General features: G+C 36.0%; 1 protein-coding gene across 1 annotated transcript in view; it reads right to left on the bottom strand.

Moving 5' to 3' along the window:
- Positions 1 to 3,684: 3,684 nt before the first annotated feature.
- LOC145981270 (arylalkylamine N-acetyltransferase 1-like) overlaps positions 3,685 to 16,079 on the bottom strand; it is a 38,566-nt gene continuing 26,171 nt past the window's right edge. Inside the window, exon 2 of the mRNA XM_083114428.1 lies at positions 3,685 to 6,541. Coding sequence (XP_082970554.1) covers positions 5,844 to 6,530 — 687 coding nt within the window. The 5' untranslated portion in view covers positions 6,531 to 6,541 and the 3' untranslated portion in view covers positions 3,685 to 5,843. The remainder of the gene's footprint in view (positions 6,542 to 16,079) is intronic.

The following is a 16,079-nucleotide window of genomic DNA, read 5'->3' on the forward strand; positions in this document are numbered from 1 at the left end:
ATAATTTTTTTCAACTTTAGAATTTGTTTGTATTCGATTGTCTGTATTTTTATCAATATAAGATTTTAACCATTTATCTTGTTTAAATTTTACCCCTGATGGACTAGGTAAGTTTCAAACCTTGCTTCAAGTAATATTGCAACAATCGATAGTGAACATGATAATTTTTTTTTATTTTCAAATGATAATATCAATTTTGTTTCCTCTATACCTGGGACCTTCTGAGAAACTGGTGACATAGCTAATCCGTGGTGTTTGTCATGAAGATTTGATGGACATTCTAATTCAACTTGCAGTAGACAACCTTTTGGATAATCTTCAGGCCAATTTAAGAAATCCTTGTTTTTAAGTTCTTCTTCACTCATCCATTCATAATTATCGATTGCAATTGATTGAGTCATCCCATAACCATATAAATTATTCATATCAACATAAAATATGTATTTAGATGGTTGATGAGGATCATAGTTAGATAAATATTTATTGTTTGCTTTTGCATATCTTAGAGGACACTGCACTATACCACCACGTTAGCAGATTCAACAAACATGAATTGGTCAACATCATTAATAAGACCAATTTCAACTTTTGTATTTAAAAGCATAGCCTGCCAGGATAAACCGGGTGTTGTGTACATAAATACAGGATCTAGTTCATATAATTTAAAACACCGATCTCGAAAAGTTTCGAACACATCAGCCAACTGGAGAGTATCTAAAATCAAGTACTTGTCATAGTAATCCCCCATTGTTTTGTAATCTAGTGTTTTCCAGACTCTCTGTGCATATTGATAATCTTCCTCGCTACATTCTTCATCTTGAAGTTTGTTATAAAATGTATCTCTCGATGGTAACTGTGTCTCATTGAATTTATTAAAACTATCCATGCGATCATATGGGAAGACCCCTTTTCTTTTCAGCAATTCTATCTTATCCTCTCCAAAATATTATTTTGTGTGAACAAATTCTTGGTTGGTTAATTGACTTACCAGAGTAGCTAAACTGCTAGAAAGAAACTGATATGAATCCAGGAATCTAAGAACAACTGTTTTCCCATTTTTTAATTTGATAGTTTTCTCTATGGTAATATATTTATCTTTACTGCGTGGTATAATATTGATATTCTCTGTATCATATCCCAATTCTTTGATAAATAAATGTGCATCAAAATTTTGTAAATAGTGAATGAATATTGGAATGATGTTTGGTTTCTGTATTTGCAAATTACATGAATTACAAATTGTATGGATATATTCTCCATTAAAATGGTTGTGGTGTCGAACTTTTGGATAATCTGAATTAAAATATCTATTACAGTATTTGCAACTTAAAGCATTATCATATTCCTGTTGCTGTTCTGGTGTAAGAGGCTTCATTGGTATTTCATTATTTAAGATTGGACCATATTTTTGACCCCACTTTCGAAGTTTTTGAATAAATTTTTGGGCTGCATCTTCTCCTTTATAAAAATATACTTCTGACTTATTTTTTTCATATATGTTTACTGATTTTAATGCAACACCACAGGCTTTATGCTTAGCTATATTTTTTGTGTATGATTCATCCGAATCTTGGATACATGTTGCCATTGGTTCTTGTATTGTTTCGAAATCTGCATACATTACAAATGGATGTTGTAATAATGAATTATAATTAGAAAATTGTATACGTGTGGATGGAAATTTGTAAGTTACATGAGGATAAAGATAACAATATTTAATATGTTCCTTTAATTTCTCTTCACGTGTTTTCCCATATCTTCCATCAAATTTTGACAAGCATCGATCACATGTTACTATTTTATGATCATTTGATGTTATTTGACTATGTACCAATCATCCTAGATGCTGTATGAGACAATAATGTTTCTTGTTTCTCTCTGTAACATATAATAAATGTATAATAGATGTACCATCTGCTGCTGGATAGTGACGCAGTACATAAATTTTATCATTTTTATTAATACCATAAACATGCACAGCTATTGGTCGATTGTAGTATTCTTCATATTGATTTTCAAATTGATCGATATCTTTCCAGATATCTACTGGATATTTTATACCTGACATAGGTTTCTTAAACTCTGCTATATATTCAGAATAATTGTAATTAGAGACACGATGTTTATTGTCAGATACTGGATGAAAATGGGCTATGAGACACCATAAAAAACATTTATTGTCATTATTTTGAATATTTATTATAGCTTTTTTGTTTTTGATGTGGTCGGGTAATTTTAAATAACTAGATCCCCCAAGAGGGAGATATCTTGCTATTTTTAATTCAAGTGACAACCCTTGACAAGTGACAACCCTTGACAAGTGACAACACAAAGTGACCAACCCTAACCTCTTCCTTGGAACTCTTGTTGTGCTAACTTAAGTTCTTCATATTTTTCATCATAAATATTATCTAATCGATGAATGTGATCATAGTGTAAAGTTAATATACAGGTAGGATGAAAATATTGTTGTTTTTCCCTATGAGAATTTATATATATACAAAAAAGATTAAAATATATTTTGAAAGAACTCATTTCAAGTTTATTTTGAATTGCTTTTATAATTTTTCCTTTCAGTTTAGCAAAAAAATTTGGAACATCTGAGCCTTCATCATTTATGTCTGATGTGGTATATGTTTTTGTATACAAAATTTCTTGTTTGTAGTTTCTGTTATTAATTTTTTAAAAATTTGTATATGTATGTATATTGATATGTATATATATATATAATTATATAATTTTTAAAAAATGTTAGGTTTTATATATTAAAAATTTCAAAAATAAAATTTCTTAGGTTTTATATATTCATTTTTTTTTCCAAAATATGAAAAAGTTTCTTGAAACCGAACACATTTATGGGCATTATTTCTTTTTGGTTATTTATTATCGAGTTTGGTATCAAATTAAAGAGAACATCAAAACAAAACCAATGCAAAAAACCCACCTTTCTACGTTACTTGGTTCTCGAGCTATAATTATTTTAATAATTTTAAAGATCAAAAAATAAGATAAGGGAATTCAAAGCATAATGGTTCTCTTTCATGGCATGCAAAGAGGAGATAATAATCTTTGCATGTCACGCACTACCACGCTCCAAGTCATTATCGATCTCTTTTTGCATGTCACGCAAGTTAGGTTCCCCGATGATACTTCCTACCACTGCCATCTAGTTGCAAATAGATGTACTTGGAGAACATGAAAGCAGTAAGTATGCTGCCATCTAGCAGCAAATAAGTGTACTTGTTGAATAAAAGATTCATTACTCAAAGGTTTTATATATCTTCCGGTAGCAATACGATTAGCTGAAGACATAGGATGGAGCGCTCTCGAGTTGACATAGCTAATTGCTAGACGTCGCATATTGCTAGAATACCTTTCTATTTGTATATTTCTCATACCGGCATTATGTTACTGATCAGTTTCAAGCACAAACAGTGTAAAAGATAAAGTAGTACATATGGAAATATGCAAGTGCAGTATCTTTGGTTCAGATAAATGGACCGAATTGATACTGGGGTATTTTACAAAAAAATTTAAAATTGAACTTGGGTTCAATTATTTTTTTACACTTAGAAAAACAAATAAATTTCGCTTCAATTATTAAAAAAGCAATTTTTTTAAAAAATAAGGGGAAATTATCTAAATCGAAGAAAATTCAACTGATCGCTGATTCGCTGTTTCCAAGCCGCCAGTTATAACCATTCCGCCACAGAGGCCTGCAAATCAAACTTTGACTTTTGTCTACGCAGATCTTATGTCACATGTATTTTCGTAAATTGACTACACAGTCTACAATTTATAATCCATTCACAAACTATTAAGCAATATACTGGGTCACAATATTTTATGAAAATACAGTGTGAGGCAGTCAAACGGGAAGATTTAAAAAATTCGCAAAAATATAGAGCAAATATTATTTATTTTTTGAACATGAATGTACTGTACATGAGTGGAAATTACTAGTGTACTTCATTTTTTGAATACGGTGTCAGTAAGATGGCGTCCTTGGTTTTGCACACATTGTCGGAGTCTCAGGGTAAATCCGCCCATCCGAAATTAATCCACACACTTTCCAAGAAATGCCTCTCCATTCAGAAAAAGTAACAGTGCGGTGTGCATTATCATCTCGTGGAATCATCGACCCCTACTTTTTCGAAAATGAACACGGTAACACGGTGACGGTAAACGCTGGACGGTATGCTGACATGTTGGTAACCTTTTTCCTTCCTGCCCTCGATGACTATGACCCAGATGAAGAAACACTCTTCCAGCAAGATGGTGCAACTAGCCATACTGCCAGAGTGTCTATGGATGTGCTTAGACTCGCATTTCCTGGTCGTCTCATCAGCAGATTCGGCGATATTCCGTGGCCTGCCCGTTCACCCGATTTGCCGGCTCCTGACTTTTTCCTTTTGGGTTACCTCAAATCCAAAGTATTCAAGGACAACCCTCCACGAACCAGGGATGATTTGAAGGAGCGAATTCGGCAAGAGATCCACAACATTTCTTTGGAGATGCTACGCAGTCATGGACGGATTTACTCTGAGACTCCGACAATGTATACAACACCAAGGACGTCATTTTAGTGACACCATATTCAAAAAATGAACATTTTTCAGGTATACTAGTAATTTCCACTCATGTACAGTACATTCATGTTCAAAAAATAAATAATATTTGCTCTCTCTATTTTTTGCGATTTTTTTTAATCTTCTCGTTTGACTGTCTCACCCTGTATATTGAGGATTAAAAGGACTTCGTAGTGAACTATGGCTTTTTTAGCAGAGGTTTACTCTTCAGGAAGGCAAGTTCAATGTTCTTGACGTCCAGGTCAGATATAGAGAACACGAAAAAGTGTTCAAAACATTAACGTTCAACACGTGTATTCGTAGGAGACCAAATTACATTCTCTTCATAGTCACAACATAAAGTTATTGAATTACAGTTCTAACGGGTATAGATGTGTCATGCTACAAATAACCTACAAAACACCACAATAATATTCAAAAAATATACATATTCGTATTTCTTTGTGCATCAAATCAAAGTTTATAAATTGAGTAAAATCCAAGAATACAAATAACCAAATATACATCTAACTTTGAAATGAATATCACTTATTTAGATGGATAAATTGTTTCCCTTTTAGTTTCTGACCTAACTAAGTTTGACAAAAGTGTTTTATCTCTTTATATTACTCAGCATGTACAGTATGTGCGAGTCAACAGTAATATTTTATCCTCAGCACAAAATTGACTGATATTGCAAAATAATCTTCTGTGTGTTAGGTGAATATCTTGCACAAAGTGTATATTGTAAAACACCCTTCACCAAATAACCCTAATCTCGTTTATTTTTCTCTTTTGATATTAACGAAGATGTACAAAACACACAACTGACGTCACAACAAACAGTTTACCTTTTGTATGAAATATACCAACCTTGGATGTCCACTATTGGTAGTGTGTCATTATATCAAATTATAATAATTAGTCTGAAGAGAATAAAACATGTGGTAAAATTTAGTTTTTGTGTTTTAGATATCACAACTTTAAGTAAAATACTTTTAAATATATTTTTCTAAATGCCCTGAAAATTAACCACGAGAAAATACATTTACGAAATAGGAAATTTAGTTTTAGTAATTTATTATTATAAAGTCAGTTATTTTGAAATATCAGATCCATTGTTGAAATTTTTTAGAGGTTTATAGAATTGATTGTATTTACACAAATGCACATTTTAAATAATACTGATTGGTATAAGTTGATAAATAAGATAGCACTAACGTTATTAAGATCTTATTCTCACGATTCGGGTTGAAGTGCATTGTGAAACACTACTTAGACAATCTTCTTGGCTACCAGAATGCTGCTTTTGTGGGGAGATGTGCGTGTTGTAAACGGTTCACCGTCGAAAATGAAATCATCGTGACTCGCCTCGGCAAGGACATCCATTCGCAGCGCTGTAGCGATCTTCTGCGAGTACTGAGAAGTGAATATTGCATTGACGACGGTGATTCCAAGCTCCCTTGCTACGTCGAAGGAAGCCTCCGTGAGCATGACGCCGATGCCACGACCTCGAAACTCCTTGTCCACCATGATGAACATCACCTCGAGGGTCTTATCGACGCCATACTTCCCAAAGATGTCGCTGCGGGAGTCGACCTGGATCATGAAATCCATGAGCGCCTTGGCGGACGGGTCCTTGCACTCCCTCTCCATGAACACTTCGAAGAAACTCTCCCCTGGGTTCGCTTTCGACTGGATCTTGTTGAACGCTGCTCCTGCAATCTTTCCTGTGGATTCGTCTATTGCCAACAGCGACACTCCGTCCTCGAACACCTGAAGGCACATCTGGTTGAGGTCTTTCCTACCACCTTCGTTCTCAACAAGCTTCACAGCTTTCGAAACGCTCTCGTCCGTGTAGAATGATCTCTCCACAAGTTCCAGGGCATCGCGATAGTCTGCCTTCTTCAGCAGCCGAATCAAAGTTCCTTTTTCTTTAGTCCAAACCTCCTTCTTCAACATGTTTCGATGACCTGGAAAGCAAAGAAACGACATAAGTAATTCATAATTTACAATTTACATTTGGTTGTTTTTGCCCAACATACATACACAAATCCAGCCGGCAAAATTCGATAAATACCGTCATAAACATAATTCATATAATATTACATCCATTTTTTTCATTCTAATCCCAATATAATTTTTAATAATTTGTATCAGATATGCAAAAACTATATGTATCCAATAATATTACCAGTATGTACAGTGGGATCCACTAATCCACTAGTATTGCTCGGCAAATTGCCCATGGTTATTTTCATTAATTTTTCTCTTACATCTTATGTGATTTTAATGGAAGGATTTTTATGTATGATGGTGCAGAAGTTGTCAACAGCTTGTTTCGAGTTTTCTTTTAATTCTTGAAGCTCTTATTGGGTCAAATAAAGTGCACGAACATGGTGATGGACAATTTGCTAGGTAATACTCATGGAACACTGTACAACAATGAAACAAACTGTTGGATTGTGGCTTCGAGCAGCCATGATTGAGGCCAGTCCTTGTAAGTTTACGGAATTCAAATACATATATTTTTTTTCATCTAATCACAATATAATTTTCATTAATTTGTATCAGATATGCAAAAACTATATGTATCCAATAATATTACCAGTATGTACAGTGGGATCCACTAGTATTGCATGGCAAATTGCCCATGGCTATTTTCATTAATTTTTCTCTTACATCCAATATGTTTTTAAGCGATGGGTTATGTTATACAGGTCATGTATTAGTAAATCAACATTTGGCTCGTTTAAAGTTTGTGCCATTAACTTCCTGCCAATGCGGAGAAGCTAATCAAACACTTAATCATTTATTTTTTGAATGACAACAATACCGAGACTCTCTATATAAAAACTTACAACATGCACAGGTACCATTTCCGATATCCTTATCTACACTAATATCTGAACCTCGTACTGCAGTTATTTGGATTATTTATAGTTTCGCTAGAATACATAGATTTACTATTTAAACAACCACGATGATTCACACTACAATTTAAATTAATAACCTCACAAAATTGTTATACCATAAGAACAGGAAGATATTAGTGTTTCGAAGAAAGTGAATGATATTCAACAACAGTTTGGAACATAGATATTAACAATAGAGCCTGAACTCAGCAACTTTGGCTAGAAACTGCAAACTCGGTGTGAGCCATAAAATAAAGAAGAAGAAGAAGAAGCCATGTGTTTTTATGTATGCTGGTGCAGAAGTTGACAACAGCTTGTTTCAAGTTTTCTTTTAATTCTTGAAGCTCTTATTGGGTCAAATAAAGTGCACGAACATGGTGATGGACAATTTGCTAGGTAATACTCATGGATCACACTGTACAACAATGAAAACAAACTGTTGTATTATGGCTTCGAGCAGCCATGATTGAGGCCAGTTATTGAAAGCATATGAAATTCAAGCGGGAGAGCGGGAGTAACATTCATGAATTAAAACAAACGTGCAGTTAGTGCAGATGTAACGAACGCTACGTGGTGGATATATTCTTGCAAACAACAAATAAAATTGTCCGCAAACATAGCGGATGTGCGCATCCTGACGTCACATGAAATAAATGCAAATTTATTATTCATAAAAAAATTCCTGCTGACGTGTACCATTAATTGCTTTGCGGAAGGACTTCTGTGAATTGAATGTCAACAACAAGCTGGAACAATTATTATTTTCAAGACCATATTTTACATTTAGTTGTAATTAGTAAGGTGAAATGCCGAAGGGAAAACGCTGAACGAAATTTGTAATTTATTAAAAATAATTTTCTCTGAATATATTTTTACTTTATTTGTTGTACGGAAACCAGAGGAACGTAACTCCAAAAATGCGGTTTTCAGTTTTATGTAAATAAACTCCTCTGAAGAGCTCTATTTGGATTGATTGATTGATTGAGTTGATGTTTTAAGTCCACTTTATGCACAGTAAGGCTAATCGGGACTGGACCTACAGTTTAAAGTGGGATCCGAAAGAATAACAAAAAATATTTTTAAGAGATTTTATAATTCTATCAAGAACGTCTTAATTTAATGCGTTCTTACACTTTATATTGTAGGCAATTTTTGTCTGGTGGGAAAAATCAGAGCAAAGGATCAAGAATCGTTACGATCTTTTGCTTCATTCAAGGTGATTTCGACGTTTTGTCTGTTTACGTCACTTTTCCATGGAGTATTCAAACTCTTGCCACTAGAGGTCAGTGTTGTTTGCGCGGGTGGAGTGAAAACCGCTGTTCCGCGAGTGTTGTGCATCGTGCTGAAGTGGGCCGATAATTTCGTGCAAATTTTACCTAATTGACGAGTGATACTTGTTATTCCTGATTGAGTATTGTTGTCCCGATTTTCTGAAGCTCTAACGATACCTGATACCACGAGACTACTGTTTGGAAGAGTGCGGGAAGTCCATTGTGCGAACTGTTAGGGTATGTGTTTTACAACTCTATAGAATTTATTTTTGGCCATCTTATTTTATGTGTAATTTACTAGGGGTAGAAGACAGTGTGTTTTTACGACTGCGTCAAAAGACATTAGCGTATTAATCTATTGAAACATATGCTGACGAGAATGTTCTAGTGGTGGTAACATTTGTGCAATCAGTGGCAATGATAACAGCAAGAAATTATCCATAACTATTTTGGTTCTTTTTCTTCCCCGTGATTTTATATTGATTGATTGACTTGTATAAATTTAGTTCGCTTTTCTGGCGCTTGTGACTAATCGTGAAGATAAGGATGAAAGGTGATAACTGATAAGTGACCTTTGTCTCTTACCCCCGCTGGAAAGTGAACATTTTTACATGATTTATGAATATTATGTTGTTTATGAATGTTCTCTGTTCACTTTAGCTCGTGTCATGGTGAAGTAATGTACAGTGATGGACAAAAGTAATCATACAGTGGAACTGAAAGGAAGAAAGGACGAATTGCAGCAGCTAGGAAAACAATGAGGAAGTCAAAACTGTTAATGCTTTACCATGTATGCACCAAACGATATATTGACAACAAAAATAAATATCAGATGCTGCTTGTAGAAAAATAAAATACAATACATTCTCAATACCCGCTTCTTTGGCTGGACAAAAGTATTCATACTCAACATAAAAGTTCACTTTGAAGAAATCAAAGAAACAAATACCATGTCGTGAGAATTTAGTATGCATTCATCTGTTATGGAGAACAGCAGTCAGTATCTTTTGCATAGAATGAACAAGAGGCGTGGTTATTTCAGATGTAATATTGTGTCACTCATGCAAAATGACCTCTTACAGTCCATTCTTGCTTGTTATGTCATGTTTTCGGAGTCTGGTTTCCAAATGGCTCCAAATGTTCAATGGGGTTAAGGTTGGGGGACGGAGGTGGAGTTTTGAGTGTGTGGGGAGTATTATATAACAACCAAAGGCGGACAATCTCAGCTGTATGTTTAGGGTCGTTATCCTGCTGGAAGTAAAAATCATTCCCAAGACCCAAATGATCGATACTCTGCTGCAAATTGTTCTTCAGAATATCCAAATAGACAAATCTATCCATAGTTCCCTCAATAAAGACGAGTTCTCCAACACCTGAAGCTGACATACAGCCCCAGACCATAACGCCACCACCTCCATGTTTAACTGTGGCCAAGAGATTTCGAGGCTCAAGCTCAGTATTGGGCTTTCTCCACACCAAAATTCTACCATCACTATGGATAATATTACATTTACTCTCGTCCGTAAACAACACTTTATCCCAGAAGTCCAAACTTTTACTCACATACTCCTTTGCAAATGTTAATCTGGCCTTCTTGTTCTTCTTACTGATGTATGGCTTCCTTCTAGGTACCCTAGCTCTGTACCCTGCTTGGTTGAAAAGCCTTCTAATACTTCTTGAGGACACTTGTTTTACGAGGTGTTCGTGAACATGTGCCGACACTGCTGACGATGTTAATTTTGGGTTTTTCTTGATCATTCTCAACAGTCCTTGTTTCTCTCTCGAAGTAAGTTTCTGAGGACGCCCAACCCTTTCCCAATTTACCAGCACTTTTGTGTCTTTATATCGTTTGATGTCACTTTGCACAGTCGCACGACTTCTCTCAACTATGTCTGCGATTTCAGAATATGATTTCATAATTCTCCTCTCTTCGATCGTGGTTTCCTTCCCTTTGCGGCCCATTTGACTTTCTGCAGCACGCCAACACCAAACCAACCACTTCCTTACACAGGTGCAAGTGCAGTAAACAAAAATCTGGCGCTGAATGATGGAAACGGTTGTTTCACGAACTTTTTTGCTGTTTATAACCTGGCGTATGAATACTTATGACCATCCAGAAACCAGTTTATCTAAGGATTGCCCAAATTTCTCATGACAATTTCAATTGTATGCACACAATTGCTTTGCGTTTCTATTTTTTGCCATTCCAATGGAGCATATGTGCTACAGACTTGACTTGCCTTTACAGTCTTCTTTGTATAATAACATGTTTCATTCAGACAATGCCTTTGTATGAATACTTATGTCCATGACTGTATATAGGTATCTCTCCAGTGACGTGCACTGAGGAGTAGCTAGTCTAGCAGGGATAGATCAATCAATCTCGCGTCTCTAATTATTTTCAAATCACAATATTTGTTGTCTTGATGCCACAGTTCATATGCAACATTTTTTCCCACGCGCTTCTCGTCCCTCGATGTGATCAGCGGGCAAAGCTGGTCTAGCCCGCTCTTCCTCCGCCTCCCCAGTTCCAGGTAGAATCGGCCGACCGAAGGGAAAGGAAACATTTCAGCCTCCACCTTCCTTGACCCCTCGCCCCTTGCTCCTATGGTTAAAAGCCCGTGCTTTCAGGTCCTCCAGTCTATCTCCTATAGGACAGATAGGGGATCGGTTTTCCTTCGATTTCCTTATAAATCCTCTAAAGAACTCGGGGGGAAATTTTCTGCAGTACTTATGTTCTCTGTATTTCTCTGTGTGTATTTACACAACTTTTTACACGTTGTACAATATGTATATATAATGTGGGATGTAGTTTTATTTGTATATGAATGGGAACATGCATGTATTATGTGCAGGCAAAAATGTTATGGTTTCTTTTAATTTTTTAAAAAATATGGAATATATAATAATTAACTAACAAATATTTTCTCACGCTCTCTCTCGCTCTCGTTTTAGTAGTGTTTTATTTAAATATACTAATATTGTGGCCTCTAATAAAAAAAATGGGTAAGCTAAACAGTCATAAATACGGAGCAAGAAAACGCGCGTTCTAATTATTGTTGTTGGTTTGGATGATTTAATTTCATTTTTCTGCTACATTTGGTTATCGCGAAAATGAGGATGAGTGATGATATGAAATTGATGAAGGGACCTCACAGAGAACAATCCAGGCCGGGATTCGAACCCGTGACGAGCGCGCATTCTTGTTTGTACTCTGTAGTGAATAATGAAAATTTGGAATGAAAAATGTATCCCAGAACTACAAAAGCCAAATGAATATAATTGAAGAAAGTGTGTTTTGTTACCTGTTTATCTCCTCTCATATATTGAATTTTTGCCACCTCCCATCGCTTTTTCTAGCTGTATAGATTTAATCGCGATAAGTAGCTAATGAGCGTATGGAAGTCACAAGGGACAATCATAAACAGGAAACTCTGGACTCCTGATTTCAGTGTGTCCTGCGGATGCACTGGGAGGAAATTATTTGTATTTTCTTTTTCGTTCCTTTAGCGTTCCTTTGTCATGTGTCATGACGATGCATGTTGATGAAATTAATCCGATAAAGAGTGATTACAAAGGAACACTCATGCACAGGCCACGGCTCGAGCCCGGATCCTTCAATAACGAGATCGTGCGATGGAGAATATAGGGAAATCAAGCAATGCAATTTTTTTGTAAAAACGTTAGTCATATTCAAATATGGTGTTTCAAATATCCAATTAAAATTTACCACTGAGGAAAAATGCAGTTTGCTTAACCGATACCCACGTATCCGAATAGTTAGAGCTTTCCACTCATCTTTGTTGTCGGCCGACCTCCGTGGGGCAGTGCAAGTGGCCCCGGATCGGTTCCCGGTGGAGGAACATACTGGTTCGGATCACACTTTAAACTGTAGGTCCAGTCCCGATTAGCTTTTATTTATATATATTGGACTTAAAAACACCAAATCAACCAACCGCAGGGGAGTGATTATCACTGCACGCTACGACACCAGGAGTTCCGGGTTCGAACCCCGACCTCGGAATGGGTGTTATTTGTATTTGTCTCTTCATTAATTGTATTGTATGATCTTCGCGATTATACAACTATGTCAGCGACGCTAAGTAGAATAAATCAAATCTTTGATTGATTTTTTGATTTAGTTTGCTTTTCTTCGCTTTTCCTGCACTTTTGGCTAATCGTGAAGATGATACGATAAAATTGATGAAGGGACAAACACAAGTAACACCCATGCCCAGGTCATGGTTCGAACCCGGGAGTTCTGGCTAAGTAGTCAAATCAACATGTTTTGGATCTTCGAAAGAGGGTGCGATTAACGTGTACTTCTTTTCAGCAGTCCTTCCTCATTTTGCAATCTCTTCCTTTCTTTGACGTTCTATTTTTAGGAGTAGTGGGTCCTAAAGGGGGAAGGGGGGATTATGACGCACACCAACCTCCCTTGGGCACGCCACTGATTGCTACCCCGAGTGACGACATGACCGCACGTCACTGTATCTCTCTTACCTTGGCGCGAAGCAGCCCAGCATAAATAACGACCACTCAAGAACACCTGATCAGATTTGGCAATGTAATTTACTCCTTACGTTTTTACGTAAATTACGTGTAATTTACTGCTAATTTACTTCGCTTAGAAAACCAGTTATTTACGCAGATGTAAAAACTAATTTTCTATCGTAAATGAGTAATATAAAAACTACTTTCATTATATTGCATTCTAACATTTAGTTCTCTTACAAATTTCAGCACAAAATCATTATTTTCTGAAGATTGTTTATACAGCCATCTCACACCTTCATCCACACTAAGAAATTTTTAAAAATTGTTCTTTCTCATATTTTAAAATATTGAGAAACCATTTGTTGTGTACGTCTTGCACTAGTACATACGTACAAGTATTTATAACACTTAACATAACGATTAATTGTTTGAATTGGATTTCAAAGTTTTAGTAGCAGCTTCAAATACCTTTCTCATACGTATTATACGCTTGCATAGACTAATTATGATGTGAATGTGAATATGGCGGTTTGTAAAATTGCAATATAAGAGCACATATAAATTCAGAAGGATAGTTTTTTAAAACCTTTTTTGTTCTGTCATACATAACAATAACCATTGCAAGAAAACGTGTTCTCTTTTAATTTTTAGGTTTGATTCTAGATTTTTACGTACTTCACAATTTCTACGTATTTTACGTGTAATTTACTTGTCATGTAGACAACCTTTCTTTTACGCTTATACCGCGTTTGTTACAACCTGTCCCCTTTCCCGCGCTAGGGAGCGCTCGACAGTTTCGGTGCCAATAAGAAACGAGGAAAAAATCGTCTGCTGGGCAGCGAGGAGCGAATGGAAGCCAGGAGAGAGGCGCTTACGTAGACGCTCTTGCGACGTTGCGTATTTTAATTGGCTGCCTGGCTTTGACTTTCCCCATCACCGAGAAAAGCCAGGGAGCAACTAGAGCGGGAACCGGGACAGGTTGTAACAAACGCGGTATAATTGCACAACCCTGCACCCGATACGACAAACATCAGGTGATATATACGTTGTTACATTTGCTGTGTTACGTTCGACTTAATTCTCAGCGTTTCTGTTAGGTTAGAAATTATAGGTTTCATGGTGTTATCGTTTGCACATGTTTTTCGCCATTTGAATGTGCGTACAACCGGTTTTTACGAATAGGAACTGTGAAAGTACTCAAAACATAGGAGGCTTTGGGGTCGTTGACCCAGTAGCGGCTGCTGCCTATTCGTGAACTCTCACGTGCACACCCAAATCAATGTGCAATGTAATTCATTTTTATTATATTTATTCATTGAAAGCCATTTCTTCCAAACAACAAATGTTCGCGGGCCACATTACCTTCCATTTACTTCCTTACGTCAGCTTTTCTATCTGAACATTACCTTCTCAATCTGAAAGCCTGATGGCTTGCTCCGGTCACGTGACTAAACGTCATCAACTGGAGGCGAGATAGCTGCCATGTTTGATTTGCTTCTTCGGAATCAATGTTGGACCTTTTTAGTGAATATGGAATTGTAATGCAAATTTAAGAACTGTAATCGAGTTTACATGACGTGTAAATATGCTTAAATGTGGAAGAGGTATGGTGTATAAGTCTTGTGTACTCAATTGCAGAGGCAATTACAATGAAAAAGGTAAGAGTAAAATTCACATTTCTTCAAGATGTTGTTGTTTTTTTTGTTTTTTTTATTTAGTTTATTTTACTTCGCGTTTTATGCCTCTTGGCTAATTTGCGAAGATGGGGATGATTGATGAAATGATGAAATTGATGAATGGACATTCACAAACAACCAAGCCCGACCAGGATTCGAACCCGGGACCCTTGGCGTCGCAGCGCGATGTGCTAACCACTTTTTTTTTTTAATTACATTTTGCAATTTATTACATTACATTTGCAATTTACATTTCAACTCATTGGGCAAGTAAACATTACAGTAAGAAAATTAGCATACAATCTATTTCTTTTACAGTGAGGTATCCTGTGGTATTCTTGATGGAGGTAATTTACAAATTGTATATTAAAATCTGGTTGCCGATATGTCGATAGGAAATAGGCATAGTGTCCTAGGAGCCATTGTACACTTTTACGTTTTGTTTTTGGGTAATATTCAAAAGCTGGATATAAAAGAATATCTACAGAGATGTTATACACTGATGTTCGACAAATAGTACTCACAAGTTTCCTTATATAGAGCCATGATGTTTCTATTATTTGGCATTCACTCAGTCTATGGACTAAACTATCAGATACATTACATTTAGCACACATTGGCGTATTTATTAATTTAAGATCATAGAGTCTCTCTCCAGTGATTAATTTTTGGTGGACAATTATATACCATGCTGATCGGATTCGTGATGTAAGATGGTGAGCCTGAATATTATTCCATATTTCTCTCCACTTCATTCTGGGATTTTGCTCAATAATTTTACATGTTAGTTGTTCTAATTTACATAGTCTGCTATATATTTCCGATGTCACTGGTATTGCTAATATCGGAGATTGTAATAGGGCATAACTAATATCCACTATTGTTGACTTAAAATACCATAAAGTGTCTACCAGTCTAGTAATATCAATAGGAGCCTCTAGTGAAATATAGTCCAAAGCGCTTCTCAAAACTTTACTTGTGAGGCTGAGTGGATGCTGAATCAATGTCTGCGTGTCAGCTTGAATACGTAAGGCCTGGCATTTGAGTTCTATATTCAGAAGATTCATTCCTCCCTCGGCAAAAGGCAAACAAAGTAATACATGTTTCACCCTCAATATCTGACCATTCCAAATAAACCAATTTACTGCACTC

Source organism: Lepisma saccharinum, chromosome 29 (assembly GCF_977018435.1).
Source record: "Lepisma saccharinum chromosome 29, izLepSacc3.1, whole genome shotgun sequence".
Taxonomy (NCBI): Eukaryota; Metazoa; Arthropoda; class Insecta; order Zygentoma; family Lepismatidae; genus Lepisma; species Lepisma saccharinum.